General features: G+C 53.7%; 10 protein-coding genes across 10 annotated transcripts; 5 read left to right on the top strand and 5 right to left on the bottom strand.

The window, feature by feature from the left end:
- Window positions 1–768: 768 nt before the first annotated feature.
- P153DRAFT_389026 (uncharacterized protein) lies at window positions 769–2,175 on the top strand (the record flags this gene model as incomplete). The annotated part of the gene is made up of 2 exons (XM_033670807.1): window positions 769–1,478; window positions 1,533–2,175. 2 exons carry the CDS (start codon window positions 769–771, stop codon window positions 2,173–2,175), a joined length of 1,353 nt encoding a protein of 450 aa, XP_033520673.1.
- Window positions 2,176–2,440: 265 nt separating this feature from the next.
- On the top strand, window positions 2,441–5,065 carry P153DRAFT_89347 (CTP synthase-like protein). The gene is made up of 6 exons (XM_033673470.1): window positions 2,441–2,752; window positions 2,809–2,818; window positions 3,008–3,048; window positions 3,097–3,158; window positions 3,212–3,683; window positions 3,763–5,065. The coding sequence occupies exons 1-6, from the start codon at window positions 2,705–2,707 to the stop codon at window positions 4,897–4,899; spliced, it is 1,770 nt and encodes a 589-aa protein (XP_033520674.1). The 5' UTR covers window positions 2,441–2,704; the 3' UTR covers window positions 4,900–5,065.
- On the bottom strand, window positions 5,041–6,607 carry P153DRAFT_369620 (uncharacterized protein). The gene is made up of 3 exons (XM_033668820.1): window positions 6,403–6,607; window positions 6,103–6,343; window positions 5,041–6,020 (listed from the first exon to the last, which is right to left on the bottom strand). Exons 1-3 carry the CDS (start codon window positions 6,431–6,433, stop codon window positions 5,231–5,233), a joined length of 1,062 nt encoding a protein of 353 aa, XP_033520675.1. The 5' UTR covers window positions 6,434–6,607; the 3' UTR covers window positions 5,041–5,230.
- Window positions 6,608–7,193: 586 nt separating this feature from the next.
- P153DRAFT_89418 (phospho protein phosphatase-like protein) lies at window positions 7,194–9,212 on the bottom strand. Its single transcript, XM_033673473.1, has 4 exons — window positions 8,013–9,212; window positions 7,809–7,958; window positions 7,660–7,758; window positions 7,194–7,606 (listed from the first exon to the last, which is right to left on the bottom strand). The coding sequence occupies exons 1-4, from the start codon at window positions 9,114–9,116 to the stop codon at window positions 7,394–7,396; spliced, it is 1,566 nt and encodes a 521-aa protein (XP_033520676.1). The 5' UTR covers window positions 9,117–9,212; the 3' UTR covers window positions 7,194–7,393.
- A 1-nt stretch (window position 9,213) lies between these two features.
- On the bottom strand, window positions 9,214–9,856 carry P153DRAFT_89417 (uncharacterized protein). The gene has a single exon (XM_033673472.1). It carries the CDS (start codon window positions 9,805–9,807, stop codon window positions 9,313–9,315), a length of 495 nt encoding a protein of 164 aa, XP_033520677.1. The 5' UTR covers window positions 9,808–9,856; the 3' UTR covers window positions 9,214–9,312.
- Window positions 9,857–11,292: 1,436 nt separating this feature from the next.
- P153DRAFT_298597 (L domain-like protein) lies at window positions 11,293–12,495 on the top strand (the record flags this gene model as incomplete). The annotated part of the gene is made up of 2 exons (XM_033664221.1): window positions 11,293–11,646; window positions 11,695–12,495. The coding sequence occupies 2 exons, from the start codon at window positions 11,293–11,295 to the stop codon at window positions 12,493–12,495; spliced, it is 1,155 nt and encodes a 384-aa protein (XP_033520678.1).
- Window positions 12,496–12,992: 497 nt separating this feature from the next.
- P153DRAFT_425444 (kinesin-domain-containing protein) lies at window positions 12,993–16,713 on the top strand. Its single transcript, XM_033672543.1, has 5 exons — window positions 12,993–13,104; window positions 13,168–13,321; window positions 13,376–14,323; window positions 14,409–16,033; window positions 16,096–16,713. The coding sequence occupies exons 1-5, from the start codon at window positions 13,081–13,083 to the stop codon at window positions 16,300–16,302; spliced, it is 2,958 nt and encodes a 985-aa protein (XP_033520679.1). The 5' UTR covers window positions 12,993–13,080; the 3' UTR covers window positions 16,303–16,713.
- Window positions 16,714–17,659: 946 nt separating this feature from the next.
- On the top strand, window positions 17,660–19,770 carry P153DRAFT_323555 (squalene monooxygenase). The gene is made up of 2 exons (XM_033665212.1): window positions 17,660–18,334; window positions 18,387–19,770. Exons 1-2 carry the CDS (start codon window positions 18,001–18,003, stop codon window positions 19,580–19,582), a joined length of 1,530 nt encoding a protein of 509 aa, XP_033520680.1. The 5' UTR covers window positions 17,660–18,000; the 3' UTR covers window positions 19,583–19,770.
- Window positions 19,771–21,024: 1,254 nt separating this feature from the next.
- On the bottom strand, window positions 21,025–22,757 carry P153DRAFT_323558 (uncharacterized protein). The gene is made up of 4 exons (XM_033665213.1): window positions 22,339–22,757; window positions 22,249–22,283; window positions 21,874–22,199; window positions 21,025–21,616 (listed from the first exon to the last, which is right to left on the bottom strand). Exons 1-4 carry the CDS (start codon window positions 22,390–22,392, stop codon window positions 21,348–21,350), a joined length of 684 nt encoding a protein of 227 aa, XP_033520681.1. The 5' UTR covers window positions 22,393–22,757; the 3' UTR covers window positions 21,025–21,347.
- Window positions 22,104–22,757, bottom strand: P153DRAFT_369627 (uncharacterized protein). The gene is made up of 3 exons (XM_033668821.1): window positions 22,339–22,757; window positions 22,249–22,283; window positions 22,104–22,199 (listed from the first exon to the last, which is right to left on the bottom strand). Exon 1 carries the CDS (start codon window positions 22,573–22,575, stop codon window positions 22,408–22,410), a length of 168 nt encoding a protein of 55 aa, XP_033520682.1. The 5' UTR covers window positions 22,576–22,757; the 3' UTR covers window positions 22,104–22,199; window positions 22,249–22,283; window positions 22,339–22,407.
- Window positions 22,758–22,866: the final 109 nt, after the last annotated feature.

Below are 22,866 nucleotides of genomic sequence, written 5' to 3' on the forward strand. Positions count from 1 at the left end.
GGACCCCTCCTGCATGCACAGCCAGCACCGTCCTGTCGTCTGGTGTGAAGGAGTGGATGCCGCCGCAACACATGCATTAGCCGGCTCGCCCAGCTTCCATCCCGGAGCCTTTTGATCATCGCAAACTGCACTGCACCGCTCCTCGACACCAAGCCAGCTTGCTGCATCCGCCTCCCTGGCTTGCTCTCGTACGATCCTGGTCATCATGACCTGCCCACCACCGCCTCGGATATTGCCTCTGTCTAGTCCGCGTTTCGTGCAAAGCCGTTTATTTTTCCTCGTCTGTTCCATGCCCTTGACCCCTCCGCTCCTGTGCACCATTGGCGTGAGGCTTGCCACTCGACCAGGGCCTGCGGGACATCCCCGTCTGCATCCTTCTTCGCTCCCGGGTGCCGTTGTCTGAGCGCCTCTCCACCCAACGTCAACGTAACCGCAATCGAAGCAATCCGCCGCCGATCTGCCTGTTGACCGTCCAGATACGTACAGGGCCGCCTACAAGGGGACTTGGGACTATAAACCTCTCATGCCGCCACACTCGATCTAGTGCCGCATTCCTGACGTTCTGTCTGACACTGCACCACTGCCTGGCCCTCTCTAATTTGAACAAGAGCCTCGCAACGTGAACACAGGTGGTGCTCCCAATGCGGCTTCGTGCATTGTGGCCCGGCTCGAACAGATAATAACACACGCATGTCCCAACCACCACCACCTCCTCCTCCCTCACTGCCGTCACTTCCTTCACCAACCTCCCCTCGCTCACTGTCAGACATGACTGAGACTCAGAAGCTCCCCGTCTTCGCGCCGCCCGGCTTCCTAGACTACCCTCACCGGCAACTGCCCCCACCTATCCAACTCAAACCGCTGGAAATCCCCTCAGACGCTGTACCACCGCGGATGGATTACCAGTTTCGATCGCCCATCAACCACCTTCCTTCAATCTACCCAGGGCCGCCTCCTCGACACGACTACCATCAGCCACCACCGCCTCCACCACCCCCACCACCATCGCACAGGTCCGCCGCGCCGTTCGACAAGCTACTCCACCCGTACACGCCGTCTCGATTAGATCCACCGTACTCTCCCCGCCAATACGGACATTCGACATCACCTCGCTCGGAGTTTGATCGTAGAGGATCAACAAGGCCAACGGATCATCGATATTCGTATGAAGAATCCCGACCAGTACATCATCAACTCCACCAAGACCAGTCGTATGCGCCTCTTGCGTCTCCAATCGAACCTCCCCGACCAAGAACATACGGTTCGATATCATCGCCAGGCTATGCGCCAAACTATGCGTCGAGCAGCGCGCCATTCAGGGGGTCTGTCGACTCCCACTCGCATTCACAACGAGCGTTGCCACCCTCCGGACCAATAGCCTACTCTGCACCTACTCTTGCGGCACCTCCGCCCCGGAAAGAGCCCCGGACAGTCCGACTGCCTGGGTCTATACCACAACCTGTATACAATGAACAATTGTGAGTGTGGTTTGCGTCTAAAAGAAGAAGTAAATGGTCGCTGACAGAGTGCAGAAATCTCAACTATGAACTTCGCGTGCGACAGCAGCCCATAGCAGCCAGAGCGTGCGGGTTTGGGGAACGTGATCGCAGAGTCATTGACCCTCCACCAATCATCCAACTCCTAGTCACAGACCCAAAGACTGGCGTTGCTGAACAGGAAGAGCTACGGTACTCGCTTAACGTGGTGCACTGCACCCTCTGGAATGCAGACGGGACGAACGAGGAGACAGCGCTGATTCAACCCGACCGACGAACGACGCGAAGATTGATGGGGCAGCTGGTAGCGTCACCCTCGGTTGCAAAGGACGAGCACGACAATGAGGGTTGCTTCTTCTGCTTCCCAGATCTGTCTTGTCGCACAAATGGCAAGTACCGTTTGCGGTTTGTGCTGATGCGAATCGATCCTGTAAACTTGCACGTTGGAGGGTTCTCGCCTATCCTCACAGAGGTAATGAGCGACGTGTTCACCGTCTACACGGCCAAAGACTTCCCGGGCATGCGACCCAGTAGCGCTCTTACTCGAGCGCTGAAGCTGCAGGGCTGCAATATCCAGGTCAAAAAGGGCAACGAGAAGGCTTTGCAGCGCAAACGACTCACTAGCAGCCAAGAGCATGATACACACGAGGAGGAGATGAAGCGACAACGCCGGATGTAGCGGGCGTTTGCTGTCATCATTCGAGGTTAACGGATCATCTCTTCCAGGGCAACAAAAGGCATCAATTTTATAGCGATGGGCGGTACATTGACGTTAGGGACACCTGAAGCATTTTTTCACAAATACCTACTTGCATCATTACGATATTACGAATAAGACACATTCGTCCTTCCTGGTTGGATCGCACGCATTACAGACAATGCAGACGGACAGTCGACCGACTCGGCGGAGACTATGGCGTAATGGGGTTAGAGCTGGCAGGAAGTGGAAGTACGATACCAATTGATAGGCTTTACTGTGCAGATAACATACCAAAGCTGCACACGCAGGCGCATGATTTTCTTGTCTGAGCAATAGAGTAATAGAGTGAGGTCGAGTGAAGAGACGAGTGATTGGTTGGTTGGCGCTAACTAGGTCAGGGTGCCCCACCAGAACCGTAGGCGGTGGGACAATTTTCTTTGCGAAGGCCGACTTTGACCTTTCCTCTCTCCCTCTTCCCCAAACCGCACTTCAGACACCCAAAGCAATCATGAAGTACGTGCTCGTGTCTGGAGGTGTCATCAGCGGCGTGGGGAAGGTGAGCTACTGCGTGTTGCCGCGCCTTTGATCCTAGAACTAACCAGGCGAACGTAGGGCATTATAGGTAAGACTCGAGGTTGTGTGATCAAAAGTTTTCTCCGCGAGGACTGCTGGTTTGGCGAGGGGATGATTTAGTATTTCGTCACGGTATCTGCTAGTAAAGGGCAGACTCGACTCGAGCCAGCAGATACTCGCAGAGAAAGAAGTCCATATTGGACATGTCCATGTCCACTGCTAACCCCACGCGTCATAGCCTCGTCGACAGGTCTGCTGCTCAAGACGATTGGCCTCAAGATAAGTTTCGCGACTTGACGCGCGCAGCTCCTACTGACAGCCCGGCACGTCTCCTCGATCAAGGTCGACCCCTACCTCAATGTCGACGCGGGAACAATGAACCCGAAGGAGTAGGGCACCCCTCTCCGACTCCCCCACTACACCCCACTAAACCACTCGACAGGCACGGCGAAGTCTTTGTCCTGTCCGACGGCGGCGAGGTTGACCTCGATCTCGGTAACTACGAGCGCTACCTCAACATCACCCTGACGCGCGACAACAACATCACGACGGGCAAAATATACCAGCACGTCATCGAGCGCGAGCGCAAGGGCGACTACCTGGGCAAGACGGTGCAAGTCGTACCCCACATCACCGACGCGATTCAGTCGTGGATTGAACGCGTCGCGCGCGTGCCTGTCGACGACACCAACGAGGAGCCCGATGTCTGCATCATTGAGCTGGGCGGCACCGTGGGCGACATGGAGAGCGCGCCCTTCATCGAGGCCATGAGTCAGTTGAGGCGCCGCGCGGGCAAGGACAACTTCATGCAGATTCACGTCTCGTATGTGCCCGTCATCCACGGGGAGCAGAAGACGAAGCCGACGCAGCGCGCCATCAAGGATGTGCGCATGGCTGGTATGATTCCGGATCTGGTACGTACAACATGATCTATGGCGGAGGGGATATATGTCTGTTTGGAGACCTTCAGGCCATGTAGCTGATGTGCTACAGATTGCCTGTCGCTGCGAGGGCGAACTAGACGCCTCGGCCATTGAGAAGATTGCCCACTTCTGCCAGGTTGAGACGGAGCAGGTTGTAGTCGTGAAAGACATGCCCTCCATCTACCAGGTCCCTATGCTCCTCGAACAGCAGAAGCTGATCCCCATGGTACGACAATTCCTCGCCCTTGATCAAATCACCGTAGCTCCTGCCATGACCGATAAGGGCCGTCATACCTGGGCTCAATGGCAATCACTCACTGGCCATGATACCCGATTCCACGACTCCGTCACTATTGCTCTCGTTGGAAAATACGTAGAGTTACAAGACTCCTACCTGTCCGTCATCAAGTCCCTGGAGCACGCGACGATGCGCTGCCGCAAAAAGCTGGACATCCGCTGGGTCGACTCGGACCACCTCGAGCCCAAATGCCAAGTGTCGAATCCCGCAAAATACCACGACGCCTGGCACAAGGTCGTCCAAGCCGCGGGCATCCTCGTTCCCGGTGGCTTTGGCCAGCGTGCCACCGAAGGCATGATTGCCGCCGCAAAATGGGCCCGCGAGAACAAAAAGCCCTACCTCGGCATCTGCCTGGGCATGCAAATCGCCGTCATCGAGTACGCGCGCAACGTATGCGGCATCTCGGACGCAACGTCTGAAGAATTCGACGGCCAGGCCGCCAACAAGCTCATCATGTTCATGCCCGAAGTCGACAAGACCACCATGGGCGCCAGCATGCGTCTCGGGCTGCGCCCCACGCTCTTCCAGCCCGGCAGCGAGTGGTCGCGCCTGCGTGCCCTGTACGCGGGCAAAGACACCATCCTCGAGCGCCACCGCCACCGCTACGAAGTAAACCCAGACTACATCGCCACGCTCGAAAAAGGCGGCCTCAGCTTCGTCGGCAAAGACGAGGCCGGCGTCCGCATGGAAGTCATCGAAATCAAAGACCACCCCTGGTTCGTCGCCGTCCAGTTCCACCCCGAGTACCTCTCTCGCGTCCTCGATCCCAGCCGTCCGTATCTCGGCTTCGTTGCTGCGAGTGCTGGTATGCTGGAGGAGATTACGCGCGATTACCAGCATGGGAGTGCGAGGTCTGTCGAGGGGATTACGAATGGCGTTGATGGGATAAAGGGGTCGAGTATGTTTTAGAGATGGGATGACGGTAGGTATAGGTTTATGAGTGAATTCGAGATGAGGGGCTTTATACGGTTATGTTTGGATGATTTGGGTTGGATTTCGGGTACTCATGGAGTTGAGGTGGTGCGGTTTGAACTGGACTGATTGATCCGGTGATGGTAGAATTTATATCATGACTAAAAAAGGATATGCACGTATGGCATGGAAAAGCCGAGACAGAAATAGAATCATGGTATCATGATAACTCATTCTTCATACCTACATATTCTTTCCAAAAGTAACCATCCATATTCATGTCCACGTACTCCATTCCAGAACTCCCTGATACTACTCCTCCACCTACTCATCGCTTCCTCTTCAACCAAACCTTCAGAAACTCAATCTTATCCTCAACTCCCAACCCGACTCTCTTGACTCTCCCCAACCGGGCCAAATCCTCCCCAATCCGATCCAATACTTTCTTTTCATCTGCACTCACGTCCTCCACTCCGCCAACACCAGTCTCAACCTGCATGCCCGCATCCGCATCCCAGTGTTTCCCATTGACCCCGTTGCGGAAATCCGGTTGGTCGAAGATATTCGTATCATAGCCCGTGCCCGTCGCCTTCTGCACAATCTTCTTGGGCGAGTCCTGCGACGGCGAATTATAGATGCGACTAGCGATCCTTACGCGCATCTGGTGCGTGGGTTTAGATAGGAGGTTGTAGAACCAGCTCAGGTAGTTGCCGGGGACGGGGGTGGTGACATCTTGAGGTGTGTAGCGCAGGTTTACGGGGTAGATTTTCGTGTCGCCGGCTGCGCTGAGCAGGCAAGGGGACAAAGGTAGGATGCCGCGGCCGTTTGTGGTGGTGCATTCGGGGAAGACGCAAATTATGCTTGTGGGGTTTTCCGCAGTGAGCTGCGCGAGGGTGACGAGGTTGCTGGTGTCGGGGGGAGAGAGCGTGGGGTGGGAGAAGGCGAGGAGGATGGCGCGGAGGAGTGTGATGCGCTCGACCTTGCGAGTGTTTGGATATGCGCGGGTGAAGATTGGTTGGAAGATGCCGGCGAGGTAGAGGGGGTCGAGGGGGGAAGTGTATGACGAAGCGATAATTGTGCCGGGCTTGGGGAGCTGTTCTTTCGCCGAGGAGAGCTGTCTAAGAGGATGCAATTAGCACATATTTTTCCGTCTCTTGTATGACATATTCGAGGATTGCGTGGAGAGAGAGGTATACATACCCCCGCTTCACACCATCGACCTGAAAGTCCACCCACCACACCCCAGGAGCCATGAGCATAGACCACAGCACCGCATACTTGATCGCATGCCCCACAGGTAGCCAGTCCAGAATGCCAAAGTAGAGAATCGAAAACCCTATGACAAACGGTAGGCGCGTGAAGAAGAGGAACACATGTACGGGTGTCCAGAGAAAGCTCGATGGAGGGGAAGGCACGGGCAGGAAAGGCGCAATCGCTGTGCCTATGCGTGTGTTAGTATCTGAAGCTCCATTGGAGGTCCTGGGTGCATGATGAATGTACCTTTATCGCGGAATTGGCTGTACTTTTCCATGATGGGTGGTGTATTTCGGCGTCGTGCTACCGGGCCATGAAGAACTGTGAAAGAGGCGAAGCAGAGCGAAGGGAGGCAGACAGTCGGAGATATATCAGCTCCAATGTGTCGTCAGTGTCCCAAAGTTGACAGCTGCAGGCGTGGCGGCGACGGGTGTGGTGTTCGCTGTTGGCGGGACGAAAGGTAAGTGGTTGCACGAGTCATTTTGAATTTGTGCACTTGTTCACATGTGATTTTCCAAAACGTCATCAACGGGAAGGACATAGCAACATGTGACAACACTGACAACACTGACCCACAGATCGATCAGAAGCACGACAAATATTTCGGTAGAGATCTTGTATATACTACCTGAACCATCATTTCCCCCAACCCCCCATATCGCTCTTCTCGCTACATCAAATCCTCGACTACATGAAACAAAAGACACAAGTACAAGAAAGGAAACAAGATATCAGTCAATACACGCTCCAGTCGTGGAGGTTGAACGAAACGATACATGTGCCCGTGAGCAATGCCATGCTAAGAAAGGGGGTGGTATACAAAGGAAATACTATTAGTCGACAAACAACGTCGACCTACGGAAACAGCGGGTATGTGGGTATGTAGTGTGACAATATTAATGCTCTTTTCCATCTTTTTCCAGCAGCGATCATTCCACGTCGATTCGAACGCCTCTTACAATACCGAACCTGAGCAATTTTGGCTTCGCACAAGGTGGCGGGCCGCCCTGGCAACAGACAGCTCAAGAGACCCAGACGAAAGAACTGTCATTCTTCCAGCTAAGCTCTGATGTGTGTCGGGTGGACCCGCCTCATGCTGCAGATTACAAGACTGATTACAAACGTACGGTCTAAACTCCCCTTCCGGGAGGAAAGGATGACCAAAGGAAAGGGTATGTCAGGGTAGTAAAAAAGGGTATGCGCAAGGGGTATTCCTCATCCTCGTTTTCCACTTCGCTTACAAAGCGACATCAAGCACCAGACTAACATCGCTGACCTGGCTGCCAGCAAGGTCCTCAAGGACGGGTATCAAGTCGAGGAGTTCGTTGTCGTGGGCATCAGAGAACCAGCTGCTGATCGGGACGGCATGTTGCGGGTGGAAGATGTACGACGTGGGCGAGTTATCGATGATGATGGTATCCTTGAGGTCGCGACCGATTTGGGAAAGATCCTGAAAGTATGTTAGCAAAGTTCACAGAGTCACTTGAAAAGACTCAAACATACCTTGACGTAGTTGCCCTGATGGTTGTAGCAGCTCTCTCGGAACAGCCTGTGGTGTACAACACCATGGATGTCAAGCTGGTCGAGAAGTGGGTCGCCATACTGTGGTCGTTAACATGTGTTACTGGCAGAACGGGCTAGACAAATAATACCTTAGAGACGGATGCCGTGAAGACGACGACCTCGTACAGCTCGCCAACCCTCTTCATGAACTGGTCGACACCTGGGCGCTTGATGACATACACATTGTGGTACTGTCCCTCAATTTCAACTGGGATGGTGAAGTCGGCCTGGTGCAGGATCTAAGAAATGTTAGCACGACAGGAAACGGTCACCTAGCTCGCGTAATAGCATACCTTGAAGCTACTGTGAACCAGAGTCTCGTCGAGATCGAGAACCAGACACTTCTTTCCCGTGAACCTTGGTGCTATTGGGCCGAGCAGATACTTCTGTGGCTCCGAGGCTTCCGAGACGTCTGAAATCTGCTTGTGCACAGCATCCTGTCTTTGCTCAACGGGAGGCGGGGGAGGAAGATCGATCTTGGGGTGGTCAGACTGCGCTGCTGCTACCGGGTCTTCGCCTTCTTGGTGAACGTCGTTGGTCGAGATTGGCACGTCCTTCATCTCAATGTCAGCATCGATCTGCTTTTGCTCCTCGGTCTGATCTTCGATGATCCTTTGCTGATCAACAGAGGGCCTCGGCAGCACGGTGGGCAGTACCGGAGTAGTTCCGGGCGTGGGAGTCGTGACATTGATCTGGGGATGATCCGTCTGCAGGAAACCGGGCTGGCCAGGGAGCGGTGGGAACTCCGTCTGTGCCTGCATCTTCTTGGACGCGCTTCTTGTGACGATCTGAGGCGGCGAGATATCATGTGACTGGCGCTCGGTCGTGCCATCACCGTGATTGGGCTTCTCGGCAACACCCGTGCCATAAGCCTCAACACCCGCCTTCTCATCTAGGGGTTCTTTTGATTCAGCAGTGATTGATTCGGCAGGATTGGGCTCCTGCTTTTTTACGGGCGTCGATTGCGACGTGCGTCCGGCCGGCACGTTCTCAGTCCGCTTGACATTCTCTGGAGGCGCAACATCTTCTGTTGCTCGGGACTCCTTCGGCGCAAAGCAAGGCAGGCAGGAGAGAAGACCGCCGCCGCCTCTCTTTTTGCTTCGCATGGAACCCTCACGGTTGGTTGTGGGGGCGACTGGCGCCGCGTGTGTGACCTTCTCCGAGGTTGCGGCACGCTGCTGCAGGCGCTTGCTGCTCGTAGTGCTGCCCGCCCTTTTTCTGCCCATGAAGCTGCGCTTGGAGTGCCGGGAGCCTTGGCCAATGCTTTCAGTGTCTGTCGCGGTGGCGCCACTCAGCCCGGTCTTGGACGTCTGCCCTTCGTTTGGCGGTGAGCCGACGGCCAGGAGCGGGTTCGTATTACTCTCCCCGCTGCTGCCGGCGACGTGATTGTTGTCCATCGGTGGCCCTCGTGAAGACGAGCGGGGCGGTGGAACGACTGTGTTGGGGCTGAAGGCCTGTGAAGCTGCGTCACCGGGTTAGTGCACGGGTTCCGTATCGATGGCGTTGGGCTGGGGGCGGCAGCATCGTTATCGTCACGTACCAGAACCGTTGGCAGCTGAGTGCGAGGGCTCGATGCTCATCACTAGGCAGCAGTCACCTCAGGCAGACAGCGCGCAGTGCAAGACGAGCGGTAGCGATGGTGAAGGATGCAGAGCTGGTGGTGATCCCTAGCCGCGTCGCGTGGTGGTGCCTCGTGCGTGGTCGCTGGCGGTGGTCCGACTTGCGCCCGTCGCTGCTTCCGTGAAAGGCAATTGCTGGGCAACTGCGGTGGATGCGGAAGGCGCGCGAGATGGGAAGAAGTCGCAATGTCGCCGTGGCTAGGACACGATCGTCGAGGACGCGGTCGGGAGGTGTAAGGGAGGGAGTTCGCGAGGTCAGGATCGGTGCTTGGGATGAGGCTGGTTCGCTAAGGCGGGCGGAAATGAGCTGCCGTCTTTCACCGTCGTCAGCGCCAACAGCTCCGCCAACAACCGTCCTTGTGGGCGGCGCAGGGTGCTCTGGGGTGCTCTTGCGGGTCCTGCAGCGTGCCTGCGACTGTGATGCCGTTCTGGAGACTGTAGACTCAGATGGCGCGCTGGACTCGAGCATGCTTCGCCAACTTGACTGGGCTGCCCAAGAAGCGCAATACGAAGTCGACAGGGGTGCCACCCATCTAGCACTATTGCGTCCCCACTAACCGTATGGTCGCCTAGCCGCGGCCAGGCCCAAGCATTCACTCTCCACTCTCTGCACTCCACCCTGCGAGTCTATCCACAAGCGGACGCGACCAGGCTGCATTACATCACCCAGCGAGCCGCTCTCTCTTGGTGCTGTGCGAGTACATCACATGAATAAACAGCACCTTCTCAACGCCAGTAGACGTTGCTTGCGACTTGCATCTGCCTGTCAACTCCCATGTCTCTGTCAATAAACTTAGGGCCCTGCTTCCGGGAATCCCCTCCAGCCACGGAGTGCATCGCTACATCGCTAACCCTGTACGACGGGCGGCGGTTAACCAAGTCAGACCCAGCCTATCACCGTGTGGGCCTCGAGTGCGCGCCCACCGCCACATCCACTCCCAAACCATGATTCTGTCGGCATTCAACCTCAATGCAGTTCGGATATTTTCAACGACCATCTTGCATGACCATCGTCGTGGCGGCTGGAGCAGGCTAGATTCAATACATGAACCAGCACATGCCACACATCGTTCACGTTTCGCCCCGTGACAAGTGCAGTGCAGCGCAGTGCAATGCAGTGCGGGCCGCATGTCGAGGCCATCCCGCGTCGATCTTAGCCTACTACTGTAAGCGGCAAGTCACAAGTCGAACGTTGATGTTTGAGGGTGTGCTGGGTGTTGGCTTGATCCGAGATCCCCGCTACGAGAGGGTGTGTAGCAATGAGGAGGTGGCTGAAGATGCCCCCCAGACGCATCAAAGAAAGAAGCAACGATAAGTAAGCAACAAGTGGTCGATATATTGGTGGCCAACCGTTCAACGTTGTACATCTTGTACCCGAGGCAATCTTCACGGCGGCTGAGAACAAACATGGCAGCTACTGTACCACAGTTCTCGAACGACATGGTCCAGTTGACGGGAGAGGGATTTGATGTCGGAGAGAAACAGGGCCACTTTCAAGGCCGTATTAAAGATTGAAATGTGGCACAGGCGTTTGCTACACAATCTAATCGTGCAGGGTCATGCGTTAATTAGGCCTGTGGAGCTTTTAGTGTCGCACACGATAGTTGTCGTGAGGTTACTCTTCAACTAATACCTCAGCGACATCATGCACATAGCGGGATACATACGATAAGTAATACAGCAACAGCACATCCCAACTACATTGGCTCCTCGGAGATTATCGTGACGATTTGGTGAAGATGTTGGTTTTGGAATTCGAGTGCACTCCGCAAGGCTGAGGGGTGCTGGACCCTTGTCCTGGGCTAAGCTAAGCTTTCCAACGACGTAACTCCTGCCTGAACAAGCATCCGAAGTAGTCCGATACAACTACACTTCACACTACCTTTGTGGTCGAATATTTTCGGTCAACTAAACTCTCCACATACATCCTATCAAGATCGCTTTGTACGCCACTATGGCTGATTCGAACACTACCCCGCCCACCGAGCGTGACCCCGCGGCGCCGTCAAATACGGGCGAGACACACGAGGAAAAGATCGACGACCACAAGCCTAGAGATAGCAAAGGCTGGGACGGGAAACTCAGAATCGATAAGCTGGCTCTTAAGGAAAACGGGCCAGCAGATCCCAAAGTGGAAATCGAAAGTGAGCCAGAGGTGTCCGACGACGAAGGCCCACCGCCAGAGCAACTTGCAGCGGACGAAGACCTGCTAGACGACGTGCCCGACGATGAAGACGAGATCGAGCTGGTACACTGCAAAGTTGCAGATATGGACTCACTGCGATTAGAGCGGTTCACGCAAATGAAGGTAGCACACCCTCTCTAACCTTTGCGATAGGTGAGCTGACAAACGTAGCGTCTCTGCCTTCGCCAAAACCGCATAGAAGTCATTTCAATACCCGAATCAGTCGCGCCCACACTACAAGAAGTCGATCTTTACGACAACCTCATCGCACATATCAAAAGCTTCGACGCTTTCACCGAGCTCACATCGCTCGACCTGTCCTTCAACAAGATCAAGCACATCAAGCGGCTGAGCCATCTCACAAAACTCAAAGACCTGTACTTTGTGCAGAACAAGATCAGCAAGATAGAGAATCTCGATGGCATGACCAACCTGCGGCAAATCGAACTCGGCGCAAACAGGGTGCGCGAAATTGAAAACCTGGAGACTCTGACTGGCCTGGAGGAGCTGTGGTTGGGCAAGAACAAGATTACTGAAATCAAAGGCCTCGACACCCTCGCGAATCTCAAGATACTCTCTATCCAGTCGAACCGTCTGCGCACAATAACCGGCCTGCAGGGTCTCACTAGCCTCGAAGAGTTACACATCTCGCACAATCTTATCACTGAAATCTCCGGTCTCGAGCACAATACGAACCTCAAGGTCATCGACATCAGCGCCAACCCGATCGAACATCTCACGGGTCTGGAGAGCCTCGTCCACCTCACCGAATTCTGGGCAAGCAATTGTAAGCTCAGCAGATTCGACGAGGTGGAAAAGGAGCTCAAGGATAAGGAAGAATTGGAGACGGTGTACTTCGAAGGCAATCCCTTGCAACGATCGCAACCAGCACTGTATCGTAACAAGGTACGATTGGCGCTGCCACAGGTGGTTCAGATCGATGCCAGTAAGTCATCTTCGTTGCATACCTGAAGATTCAGATGGACTAACATATTCATAGCGTTCGTGAAACAAGTTTAGCACACTATGCAGAGGTGTTTAATGGAAGGAATGAGGGCTGCGCAGGCAGCGAGATATGCCTCTGCAACTCGGATTCTTCAGTGTTTGAAGAGTTGTAGGACGATATAGGGGTTTGGGACTTTCACGGCATTGAAGGAGGTTCAGCATCTGCATTGCAAGGCGTTCAGCAAGCATTCCATAGCATGGAGTTATGAGAGTCCGAAATCGAAGAAATGCATAATGATACCCGATACCGTCCGGCATCTTAGCCTGCTTGTATCGATATTGTGCCAGTGCAAGACTTCAGCATGGGACTTGAAAAAGATGATGGTGGTGCGTCTTCATCGCGCCGTGGGCACGGCCCATCGTCTAACCTGATTCCTCGTGGTGCAACGACAGGGGTCTCTTGACGTGTTTGTAAACACGCCAAAACAATCGGCATTATCAAACTCCGCACCGCCATCGCTGCCATCGACAACACGCTCGTGCACCTGGCTGGGAGCAGCATGACTTGGTGATTTTTCTCGCTCTTTTAAAGTTGTGTTGACTTTTGGAATTATGGATCCCGCAATGGACAACCAGGTACGTCTGCACACAGCGCAAGCAGTACTGTGACCCCACGACTGACGCCCACGGTCTGCTCAGGGCTTCGTCAAGCGTTCAGGAATCAAGCCGCCCTCAAAGATCAATCTCGAGCCCACGTCGCCACGCGCTCTCACCGAACTGCCCCCTTCTGGCATGAACGCGCGCATCGCAATGTCTCAGTCGACAACGGCCACGAAGCACAAGCCCTCCGGCTGTAAACTTCCCATTTCCATACACTGTGACCCGGACAGGCCACTGACTCCCCCAGTACCCGAGCCCGCCGCCAAACGGAAGACACTGGCAGAATTGGGTGGTGAACCCTACAAGCCAAAGATCCCCGCGCCCCCTAGTTCGCGCCACACCAGCAACAGCGTCAAGAGCACTGTTGCACGCGGAATGTCTGCATCGCTGTCGCGCGCGACCGGGAATACCGTCTCTCGCAGTGCTTCTGCGTCCGCCTTTGGTGGTAGCATGGGTCCTGGCGCAAAAGCCCCCGTTGCGAACGCGAGACCAAAGTCTGCGTATGGGCACAACAGAAGCAAGTCGCATCATCAGCCGTCTCGTCCTGCCACCGCCATGTCTAAGCGTGCTGGATACGACGAGGACGAGGAGGCAAACCCCAAAGGTTCGCAGCCCTTTCTTATCTCCACAAATCCCAAAGAGACTCTCAAGGTGCTGAAAAAGGCGCCCGTGACCTCGAGAGCGCGCACACAGTCTTTCGAGGTAACCCCTCAGAAGACGTTTCGCATATCACATTCTCGAGCCATCTCGTCCCCTTCGATCTTTCGCCCCATCACCCCTGTCATCGAAGAACCTGCCGATTTCGATTGCGAGGAAGTCTGCGCCAATCTTGGGGCACTCAAATTGGGTGTTTCGGATGCAGAGCCCCGTGAGAGTGAATCTGAGCGTGGTATGACTTCTGGCAGGGATACAAACCCTTTCTTGAAGCCTGCAAAGCCTCCATCTCGACTTCCTCAAGCATCGCCTGTTCGACAGACAGTGAACCGAACGCCCACTCGACATCCTCCATCCTCTACCCCTAGAGCAAAGCGGACGAATTTTTTAAATAGATTTACTAACGACCGCTGTCCAGACTTTTACGATGAACGAATGGAAGCGATGGAAACGCAATTTCGGGAGTTTACCGCTAGGATGGAGCGCGACATGCAACAAGCAACCGATAACAAAGAAACTGCTCAACAACTTCAGGGTCGAGGTACGTCTCAAAGGCGCAAAGACGCTGCGAGCCCCTTGTCGGTTTTCCTGCGCGAACACCCTTGACTAACATGGTGATCCCGCAGTTGCTGAACTCGAAGCCATCCGCGCCCGATTAGAAACTGCAAACACCAGCCTAGAATCTGATATGAAAGACACTCAAAGTTGCCTGAACACTGTGAAGATGGAGCTGGAGATGACACGACGAAACCACACTTTTGAAGCAGACGATTTGCGCAGAAAGTTGCGCAACGAAACGGAAGAACTCGAATTCCGGCAGCGAAAAGAAACGGACAGGATGCAAAGAGAGAAGGAAGAGTCCGAGGAGAAGATTGTCAGAAAATTCAAATCTCAGATTGAGGGATTACTGAAAGAGCACCGCGAGGAATTGGCAGAGCTGAGGAAGCAGATCGATGCCGATGGTGAAGTAGAACGCAGCAGGCGGGCTCGCGAGGCCCAGGAGAAAGAAGCAGAGTGGGGCTCGAAGTTGAGAGCCGCTGGACACGAAACAGAGGCCAAGCAGCGGGAGCTACAGCTTGTTCAAGGGGAACTCATCAACGTCAAGGCAGAACTCGAATCGACCAGGAACCTCAAGACTGGACTCCAAACACAATTGGGCTTGGCGACGACCAACAACCTCACATTGGAAGCCGCAAACCAAGCGATGAAAGAAAAGATCAACTTTCTCGAATCCGACAGCCAAGCGCAGTCGCAATCCTTCAACGATCTCCACAAGAGAATGCAAGACGCCATCGAAGCAGCAGAGCTGGCCAACGACAAACTCCGCCAGGAAGAGACACTACGACGAAAGCTCTTCAACCAAGTGCAGGAGCTCAAGGGCAACATCAGAGTCATGTGTCGTGTGCGACCGAAGCACGACTCCGAGAACGATCCTGCGAAGATCTCGTTTCCGGACGTGGACACAGATAGCAAGGAGGTGGCCATGCTTGGTCCAGAGAAAATGAGTGCGACCGGGAAGGATATCACACCTTCATACGCCTACTCTTTCGACCGTGTCTTTGGCCCAGGGTCTCAGAACGGCGAAGTCTTTGAGGAGATCAGCCAACTTGTTCAGAGCGCACTGGATGGGTATAACGTCTGCATCTTCTGTTATGGTCAAACCGGAGCTGGAAAGACCTTCACCATGTCTTCAGCTGACGGCATGATCCCACGTGCCACAGCGCAGATCTACGCTGAAGCACAGCGCCTGGAAGAGAAGGGCTGGCGCTACAAGATGGAGGGTTCGTTCATCGAGGTTTACAATGAGACATACAACGATCTGCTCGGTCGTGCGGAAGACCTCGACAAGAAGAAGGTCGAAGTCAGACACGACCCTGCGAAAAAGCAGACGATTCTTGAGAATACTGTTAGCGTCACCCTCGACAGCGCGCAACGAGTTGAGGAAATCCTCGACACGGCAGACAAGAACAGGACAGTAGCTGCCACCAAGGCGAACATGCGATCGAGCAGAAGTCACTCGGTCTTCATCCTGAAGCTCGTCGGCACAAACCAGATCACAGGCGAGAGAAGCGAGGGCACACTCAACCTCGTCGATCTCGCCGGCTCCGAAAGACTCGAGCACTCCAAAGCGGAGGGCGCGCGACTGAAAGAAACACAGAACATCAACAAGAGCTTGAGCTGTCTAGGCGATGTCATCAACGCTCTTGGGTCCGCGAAAGAAGGCACCCATGTCCCGTACAGAAACTCAAAGGTATGTTGTCGCTGATTCTTCTTTTATTGATTTCGAATACTTGCTAATGCATCATGACGCAGCTCACATACCTCCTCCAATACTCGCTCGGCGGCAACTCCAAAACCCTCATGTTCGTCATGGTCTCCCCGCTCCAAGCTCATCTCCAGGAAACTATCACAAGTCTCAAATTCGCGACAAAAGTCCACAATACGCATATCGGCACGGCGAAGAAGCAGACGAAGACCATCAAGGACGATAAGCCGGCGAGTGCGGGGGCGAAGGCTTGATCTGTGTGTGTGTGTGGATGTGGGTGGGTAGGTAGGATTTGTGTGCGGGGGTTGTCTTGGTGGGTTTCTACATTCTTTCTACTTCTTAGGGTTCTCTTTTGCAGCGACCGGTGAAGTGTTCGAGGTCGATTTGCTGGTTTCTGTTCTGTTCTTTTCTGTTCCGTTTGGGTTCTTGGATATCGTGGGGTGGCGTAGAACATCTGTTTGTTTGTTGGTGTGTGTGAGAATGGCGTTATGAGAACGAGGCGCTGGTTAGGCAGATGTTATGATGACGTCTTTTTCCTACTTTCTATTCATTTATTGGTTGTGCTGTGTTTGGTCTGATGTTGGCTTGATGCTTGATGTTTGGTGGTGTGTCAGTGGATGTGTTAATGAGGATGTCTCTCCATCCAGTTTATACAGCACTGTCCTCGTGCCTCGTTTTGTATCATGATACAAAACTTATCAATACCCGTTGCTTGCACATCATGACTGCGTTTTCACTGTCGATGGACTTGTCGATTGATGCGTTTTCCAAGCCACCCCTTGTATATTGACTTACACACTTATTGAACTGCACATTATAACCTATGAGCACCATTCACAACGACACGCTGTCTAATCCATCGCTTGCCAATATGACCACACGCAGCTCACTGCACCGATTAGTGAATACATGCCATTGATGCTGATGGGGTGTGAGAGGACTTTGGTCCCGCGGAGTAAGCTCTGCATGTCTGATATTCATCGGGGTGGTGGTGAGAGTTTGGACAAGTCTAGCTTACATTGTGTGGATGGATACTGGATATTGGATAGATGACGTTGAAAGTTGGTTGCATTCCTTGGTTTGCTTGGATTATCGCCTGGAGGTTCTGCAGATATGTAGAGTGCTGGGAGGATAACGTGTTGGTTGTGGGTGTGGGCTTTATGTGATATGTATGATGGGTTCTTGGGTGGTTTGAAGTGGTTGTTTTTTGTTTATGAATGGTGGGGTATGGTTATGACGGACACTGAGGGGTGAGCGTGATTGAGATGATGAGAGATTGTTTAATGTTTGTTATCGGAGTACGAGAAGATGTATGGAAAATAAAAGAGAGTAAAGGAACGCGATTGATAGGAAAAGATTAATATCATCGCCTATCGCTGTTCTGTATGGCTAGCAGATGATAGTCAAGATATACTGGTAGGGTTGTCCTGAGTTCAAGGATCAGGGGTTGGTGTTCGAGAATGGGGAAGAGGAAGAGTTTGCAGGAGTTCTCCGAACCCAGCTGCCAGGACGTGGATGTGCTGTGTGGGCGTCGAGGTGGAGTATCATTGGCGAGCTGGTTCATCCCACCGCGCTAGCCATATCCGGCTGCATATGCATTCACATGTCATTCATACAACATGCTTACCTCGCTGTGTAGAGTCGTCAAGCAGTCCAACATGCTTCTCACGAAAGATGATGGCCCGACATGCACCGGATGGAGATGAGATGAGCTTCACGCCACTCCGGCCGAAGCGGTGGCTAGCGCCAACGACCCCTGGCAGAAGGGCCTCACCGCCCGCGATTCTAGTTCGCAGGACGAGGGTTTAAGATCGCGAGTCGCCACCGACGGGCCATTGACGCCTCTGCCAGCCTCGTAGTGTGTGCTTTTCCGACTCTGTAGCGCCTGCAACCCTCGTTCACGTCCATCCACGACATCCCGGGTTCTTCAACAGGCCCAATTCGCCGCCAAGATGCTCACAATCTTCTCCACCAAAATCACCACCCTGCCCCCGGGCGTCACCACGTCGTCGCACTCCCGAGCCCGCGGCGCCTCGACCTCCTCCATCCCCCACACAGACTACATACCAGAGGTGGACTCGCGCGAGGAGAGGCGGCGCGTGCACCATGAGGCAGACATTGTCATTGTGGGCGCCGGCATCGTGGGATGTGCAGCGGCGGTGGCGTTCGGGCGGCAGGGACGCAGCGTGATCCTGCTCGAGAAGAGCCTCAAGGAGCCGGACCGCATTGTGGGCGAGCTGCTGCAGCCGGGCGGCGTCGAGGCCCTGGAGAAACTGGGCCTGAGGGGTGCGTGGCTCAATTCGTTGTTAGACCAGTCCACCATGCTGATACATGACAGACTGCCTCGAGGGCATCGATGCCATCCCGTGCTACGGCTACCAGGTCTCGTACAACCGCGAGCCCGTGCAAATCGCCTACCCCGCGAGCCTCGTTGCCTCCAAGAAGCAGCCAGAGGGCCGGTCCTTCCACCACGGCCGCTTCATCACCAAACTGCGCGCCGCAGCCATGGCCGCTCCAAACGTCACCGTCGTCGAGACCACCGTCACCGATATGGTGAAGAATGAATGGACCAACCAGGTCTTGGGTGTTGAATGCCACACGGCCGGCGAGAAGGACTACTACTTCGGCGCCATCACCCTCGTCGCCGACGGCTACGCCTCCAAGTTCAGGAAAAACCACCTCCCCCACACACCCCAAGTCCGCAGCAAGTTCTGGGGCCTGGAGATGATCGACGCCGAACTGCCCATGCCCCAACACGGCCATGTCATCCTCACCGACGCACCCCCTATCCTCATCTACCAGATCGGCACACACGAGACGCGCATCCTCGTCGACATACCCGAGAACCTGCCCTCTGCGAGCGTAAAAGCCGGCGGAGTAAAGAACCACATGCTCAACGTCGCCCTCCCCAACCTCCCCGAATGCGTCCAGCCCGCCTTCCGCCGCGCCGTCGAATCCGGCAAACTCCGCTCAATGCCCAACTCCTTCCTGCCGCCCGCGGTGCAGAAAACCGCCGGCCTGATCATGCTCGGCGACGCAATGAACATGCGCCACCCCCTCACCGGCGGCGGCATGACCGTCGCCTTCAACGACGTCGTCACCCTCTCCACCCTCCTCTCCCCGCAAAACGTCCCCAGCTTCGAGGACACGCCCGCCGTCGTCGCCGCAATGTCGCGCTTCCACTGGGCCCGCAAGAGCGGCAGCTCCGTCATCAACATCCTCGCCATGGCGCTGTACTCGCTCTTCGCCGCAAACAACCCCCACCTCACCGCCCTCAAAAACGGCTGTTTCCGCTACTTCCAACGTGGTGGCCGCTGTGTCGATGAGCCTTGTGGTATGCTCTCTGGCCTCATTCAGAACCCCTGGTTGCTTGTCTATCACTTTTTCAGCGTCGCGTTTTATGCTGTGGCGTGTAGGCTTAGGGAGGTGCCTGTGTGGAAGGTGCCGTATGTGTTGACGGTGGAGATGTGTGCTATTGTTTGGACGGCTGCCGCGGTTATTGGGCCGTATCTTGTTGCTGAGGTTAGGAGTTGAGTGGTGTTCTTCTGTTGTTATGCATGTTTATGGGTCGGCGTGTTATGGTTTGGCGTTTGGTTTGGTCTGGTGGCTTGTTGTTGTAGATGGTGTATTTTAAACTGGGTTGGGATGAGTGAGACGCGATGCGATGCGACGCGACGCGACGAGTTTACATAGATAGATGAGATGGGATGGGATGAGATGGTAATGCATAATATTCTTCATATTCACTTTCACATTCACAGTCACTTCGCTTGTTGTTATCTTGTTCTCGTCTCAGATTATGATGTGTTCAGGGAGAAAATAGGAAATACTCACTCTTTTCTTATTTGTGTAAACTCACATTCGTCTTTTGTTCTCTTTTTTGATCACATATAATATAAGGAAAGCAAAATGAGAAAACAGGGTAAGGTAGGATATGCAATATCCTCTTTCAACCTGATTCATCTTATACATATACAATATGATCTTCTGCCCTAGACTTGGAAGGTCACGTACATGGACAAAACACTCCACTGCTTCCCTGTTACGAACAATAACTCTACTGGGAAGGAAACGGTATGTGGTACTTGGCTGCTCTCCTCTCTTCTGCCCTGCCCTGCCGCCTCCAGTACCGATTAGACCAGACCAGGCTCATCGAGGAAGCACATCCCTAACAACCTACTCCGCTCTTGTCGGGATGATATCCAGTCTACATCCACATATACAGGAACAGCGACGTAGTAATACAAAGAGGGGAGGAATAGGGTTGATATGTCACCCGTACCTTATAACCCCCAGTCTCCGCGTTACCTGTTCCTGCACAATCCCCTTGATATCTACAAAACTGTCATGCTCTTGAGAAGGTGTTTTCTGCGCGCTGATGGGTGGGTGGGCGGTGCTGAGAGGGGATCTGGATGTTGGGGTGTGTTTGGAGGGTGGGGACGTACGGGGATTGAGTTTGTACGACTGGATTATATTGTGGGTTGGGATAGAGCGATATAGACAAGTAGGAAGATAGGTGGTATGGAGAGGTGACAAGGAGAGTATTGATAGCAGAAAAACGGAGAAGGGTACGCTCTGGATTTGATATTGAATAGCTGGCATGACTGTATATCTACGTAGTCATCTTGGTTTGAGAGTTATTCTCTATTTCCGCATTAAGTAAACATGTAGCAAGTCTCTACTACATATCTTCGGCGCTGGAAGTCCTACCATTTATCCATAAATAGGTGAAACTGTTTACCAGGTCTTATCTTCAGAGAAGTGTGGGAGGTACGCGAGTTAACCAGGGGGTCAATAGGTTTGGGGATGAGCAATCGATTAGCTGTAGTAGGTGGATGGAAGGGGATGTTGGTTGGTAGAGCAGAAAGAATGGAATAAATGCATGGATTTTGTTATGGATCGGAGAAGTGAGGTGAGGGTTGTGAGAATGGATTGGGGATATATGGACGAAGAGATAGATAGATAGATAGATAGATGGAAAGACAAATGAGCGGGGAAGTAGATGGGCTGGAGTGGAGTGAAATGAAGATTGTGATAGGGGGCGTGCGTTCTGTTTTGTGAGGGGTCGTGTTTCTAGTATAGAAGGTGTATCCCCGTGTAGACACTATCGACTGACTGATTCGCACAAAAGGGTAAGAATTGCCGTGTTGTAGTGTCTGACGCGTTATGGGGGCTTGTGATGCGGGGGTTGTTCCGTTCACTGTCTCATGCTGTACTGTACTGTGGTGGATAGTATCACAAGAGTTCGAGTTCAAATCCACTCCATCTCCGTCCCTTCCCTTCCCTTCCTTCCCCCCCCTCACTCATAGTCCTCCTTCCGCGGCGCCCTCCCAACTCCCCACCGCTTCGCCATCTCGACCCCCTCTGCAATCGTGCCCACCCTTGCATCAATCGCATGCCCCGTTTCTTCAAACTTCCTACACGCGTCCCAGAGATGGCGTAGCTGGACGGAAAATGTCTCGATGAACTCGCTGGGCTCGAGGTGTGGGGTGGGATTTTTGTTCGCGGGGAGCGACATGTCGATTGTCATGTGGATCATGCGGAGGTTGGTTGTGCAGAAACCTGGGTCTGTGGAAGTTAGTTTGATGCGGTGTTGGAGAAAAAGTAAACAGGTCGTGTTGGGTTCTGGTGGAGGGCTGATGCAATTTCATGAACAAATTTTGGGACTTGACTGAATGAGAGGAGCAGCGTGTGAAATTGTCGGACTTTGGTTGCAGAGAAAAGATGACGAAACACGTAAAACGAGTGTGGAGCTTTTGAAAAGTGAGGAGAAAATGGGAATCAATGGAAAAAAGGGAGTAAAGAATAAGTAGTAAAAAACTCACCACTAAACATCACAGGACTAACAGCAAAATCACGATCCTTCACCACTTCCCCAATATATCCAGTTTCTTCTTTCAGCTCACGCAGCGCACATTCCTCCGCGGACTCCCCCGCATCCATCAAGCCAGCCGGAACCTCAATACAAACCGCATTGACAGGCGCTCGCCACTGCTTCTGCAGGACAATTCGCGGTTCATCATACGGCTTCGACGGATCTTGCAGAATAGCTGCGATGCCTACAGCGTCGATATCACAGCCCTTGGGCCGGGTTAGGCGCTCGGCGGACTCCCATGTGCGCTCAACACCTTCTGGGTCGGAGTAGGTGATTCTGGAGATGATCAATTGAGGGTTGGGAGGTGGTGCGTGGTTGTTCTGACTTCGACAGTGTTACCCATTTCGCGTCTTTTTGGTCCTGCGGGGTATCAGGATGGGACTGGTTCTAGCGGTTTGTGGTTTGTGATCAGTACCAGAGGCTCTGTCTTGAGGACTTTGGACTTGTTTTGTGATTTGTTGGAGGCCATAGTGAGGTGGTACGCCTAGTTGTAGCAGGGCGTGGGGGTTGAACGGGTTTTGTTGTTGCGGTTGAGGCTGTTGTTGAGATTGAGGCTGATGTTGAGGTTGCAGTTGTTGTCGTTGCGGATGTTACACGAGATTAGGAAAGCGAGAGCACTGGTGGGGCTCGATGACGACACACATCGCGACATTTTACCGAAAGCTTCTTACTCACTCATCCACCCATCGACAACATGTCTTAAACCATTACATCCCCCAGTGTCACCGGAGAAGCAGCCCACAATCTCAAATGCGGTTATCGATTCCAAGCACAGAACACCCCTTGACGGCTCAAATCATCCTCCGGCCCACTGTGGCGATACTGGTCAACATCGGCGGTAAGAACAGTCTTAAAGCAAGCGAGAGGCTCATTTCCTATCTGCGCGCGGCGCCAAGTCGCTGGCCGTGCCCCTGCGTCCGACGGACCCTTCTAGTTCGGTGGG

Source organism: Dothidotthia symphoricarpi (genome assembly GCF_010015815.1).
Source record: "Dothidotthia symphoricarpi CBS 119687 unplaced genomic scaffold P153scaffold_18, whole genome shotgun sequence".
NCBI lineage: Eukaryota > Fungi > Ascomycota > Dothideomycetes > Pleosporales > Dothidotthiaceae > Dothidotthia > Dothidotthia symphoricarpi.

Bases quoted from the DNA above. Each gene is read 5' to 3' on its own strand.
- P153DRAFT_89347 (XM_033673470.1), top strand. From the start codon at position 2,705: ATGAAGTACGTGCTCGTGTCTGGAGGTGTCATCAGCGGCGTGGGGAAG. The intron at 3,049-3,096 runs ATAAGTTTCGCG...ACAGCCCGGCAC, and splicing joins TCAAGACGATTGGCCTCAAG to GTCTCCTCGATCAAGGTCGA. The intron at 3,684-3,762 runs GTACGTACAACA...GATGTGCTACAG, and splicing joins CTGGTATGATTCCGGATCTG to ATTGCCTGTCGCTGCGAGGG.
- P153DRAFT_369620 (XM_033668820.1), bottom strand. From the start codon at position 6,433: ATGGAAAAGTACAGCCAATTCCGCGATAAAG. The intron at 6,344-6,402 runs GTACATTCATCA...ACACACGCATAG, and splicing joins CAGCCAATTCCGCGATAAAG to GCACAGCGATTGCGCCTTTC. The intron at 6,021-6,102 runs GTATGTATACCT...GCATCCTCTTAG, and splicing joins GTCGATGGTGTGAAGCGGGG to ACAGCTCTCCTCGGCGAAAG.
- P153DRAFT_89418 (XM_033673473.1), bottom strand. From the start codon at position 9,116: ATGGACAACAATCACGTCGCCGGCAGCAGCGGGGAGAGTAATACGAAC. The intron at 7,759-7,808 runs GTATTATTTGTC...TAACGACCACAG, and splicing joins TCACGGCATCCGTCTCTAAG to TATGGCGACCCACTTCTCGA. The intron at 7,607-7,659 runs GTATGTTTGAGT...ACATACTTTCAG, and splicing joins ATCAGGGCAACTACGTCAAG to GATCTTTCCCAAATCGGTCG.
- P153DRAFT_89417 (XM_033673472.1), bottom strand. From the start codon at position 9,807: ATGCTCGAGTCCAGCGCGCCATCTGAGTCTACAGTCTCCAGAACGGCA.
- P153DRAFT_425444 (XM_033672543.1), top strand. From the start codon at position 13,081: ATGGATCCCGCAATGGACAACCAG. The intron at 14,324-14,408 runs GTACGTCTCAAA...GTGATCCCGCAG, and splicing joins TCAACAACTTCAGGGTCGAG to TTGCTGAACTCGAAGCCATC. The intron at 16,034-16,095 runs GTATGTTGTCGC...ATCATGACGCAG, and splicing joins TCCCGTACAGAAACTCAAAG to CTCACATACCTCCTCCAATA.
- P153DRAFT_323555 (XM_033665212.1), top strand. From the start codon at position 18,001: ATGCTCACAATCTTCTCCACCAAAATCACCACCCTGCCCCCGGGCGTC. The intron at 18,335-18,386 runs GTGCGTGGCTCA...GATACATGACAG, and splicing joins GGAGAAACTGGGCCTGAGGG to ACTGCCTCGAGGGCATCGAT.
- P153DRAFT_323558 (XM_033665213.1), bottom strand. From the start codon at position 22,392: ATGGCCTCCAACAAATCACAAAACAAGTCCAAAGTCCTCAAGACAGAG. The intron at 22,284-22,338 runs GTACTGATCACA...GATACCCCGCAG, and splicing joins TCCTCAAGACAGAGCCTCTG to GACCAAAAAGACGCGAAATG. The intron at 21,617-21,873 runs GTGAGTTTTTTA...TAACTTCCACAG, and splicing joins TAGTCCTGTGATGTTTAGTG to ACCCAGGTTTCTGCACAACC.
- P153DRAFT_369627 (XM_033668821.1), bottom strand. From the start codon at position 22,575: ATGTCGCGATGTGTGTCGTCATCGAGCCCCACCAGTGCTCTCGCTTTC.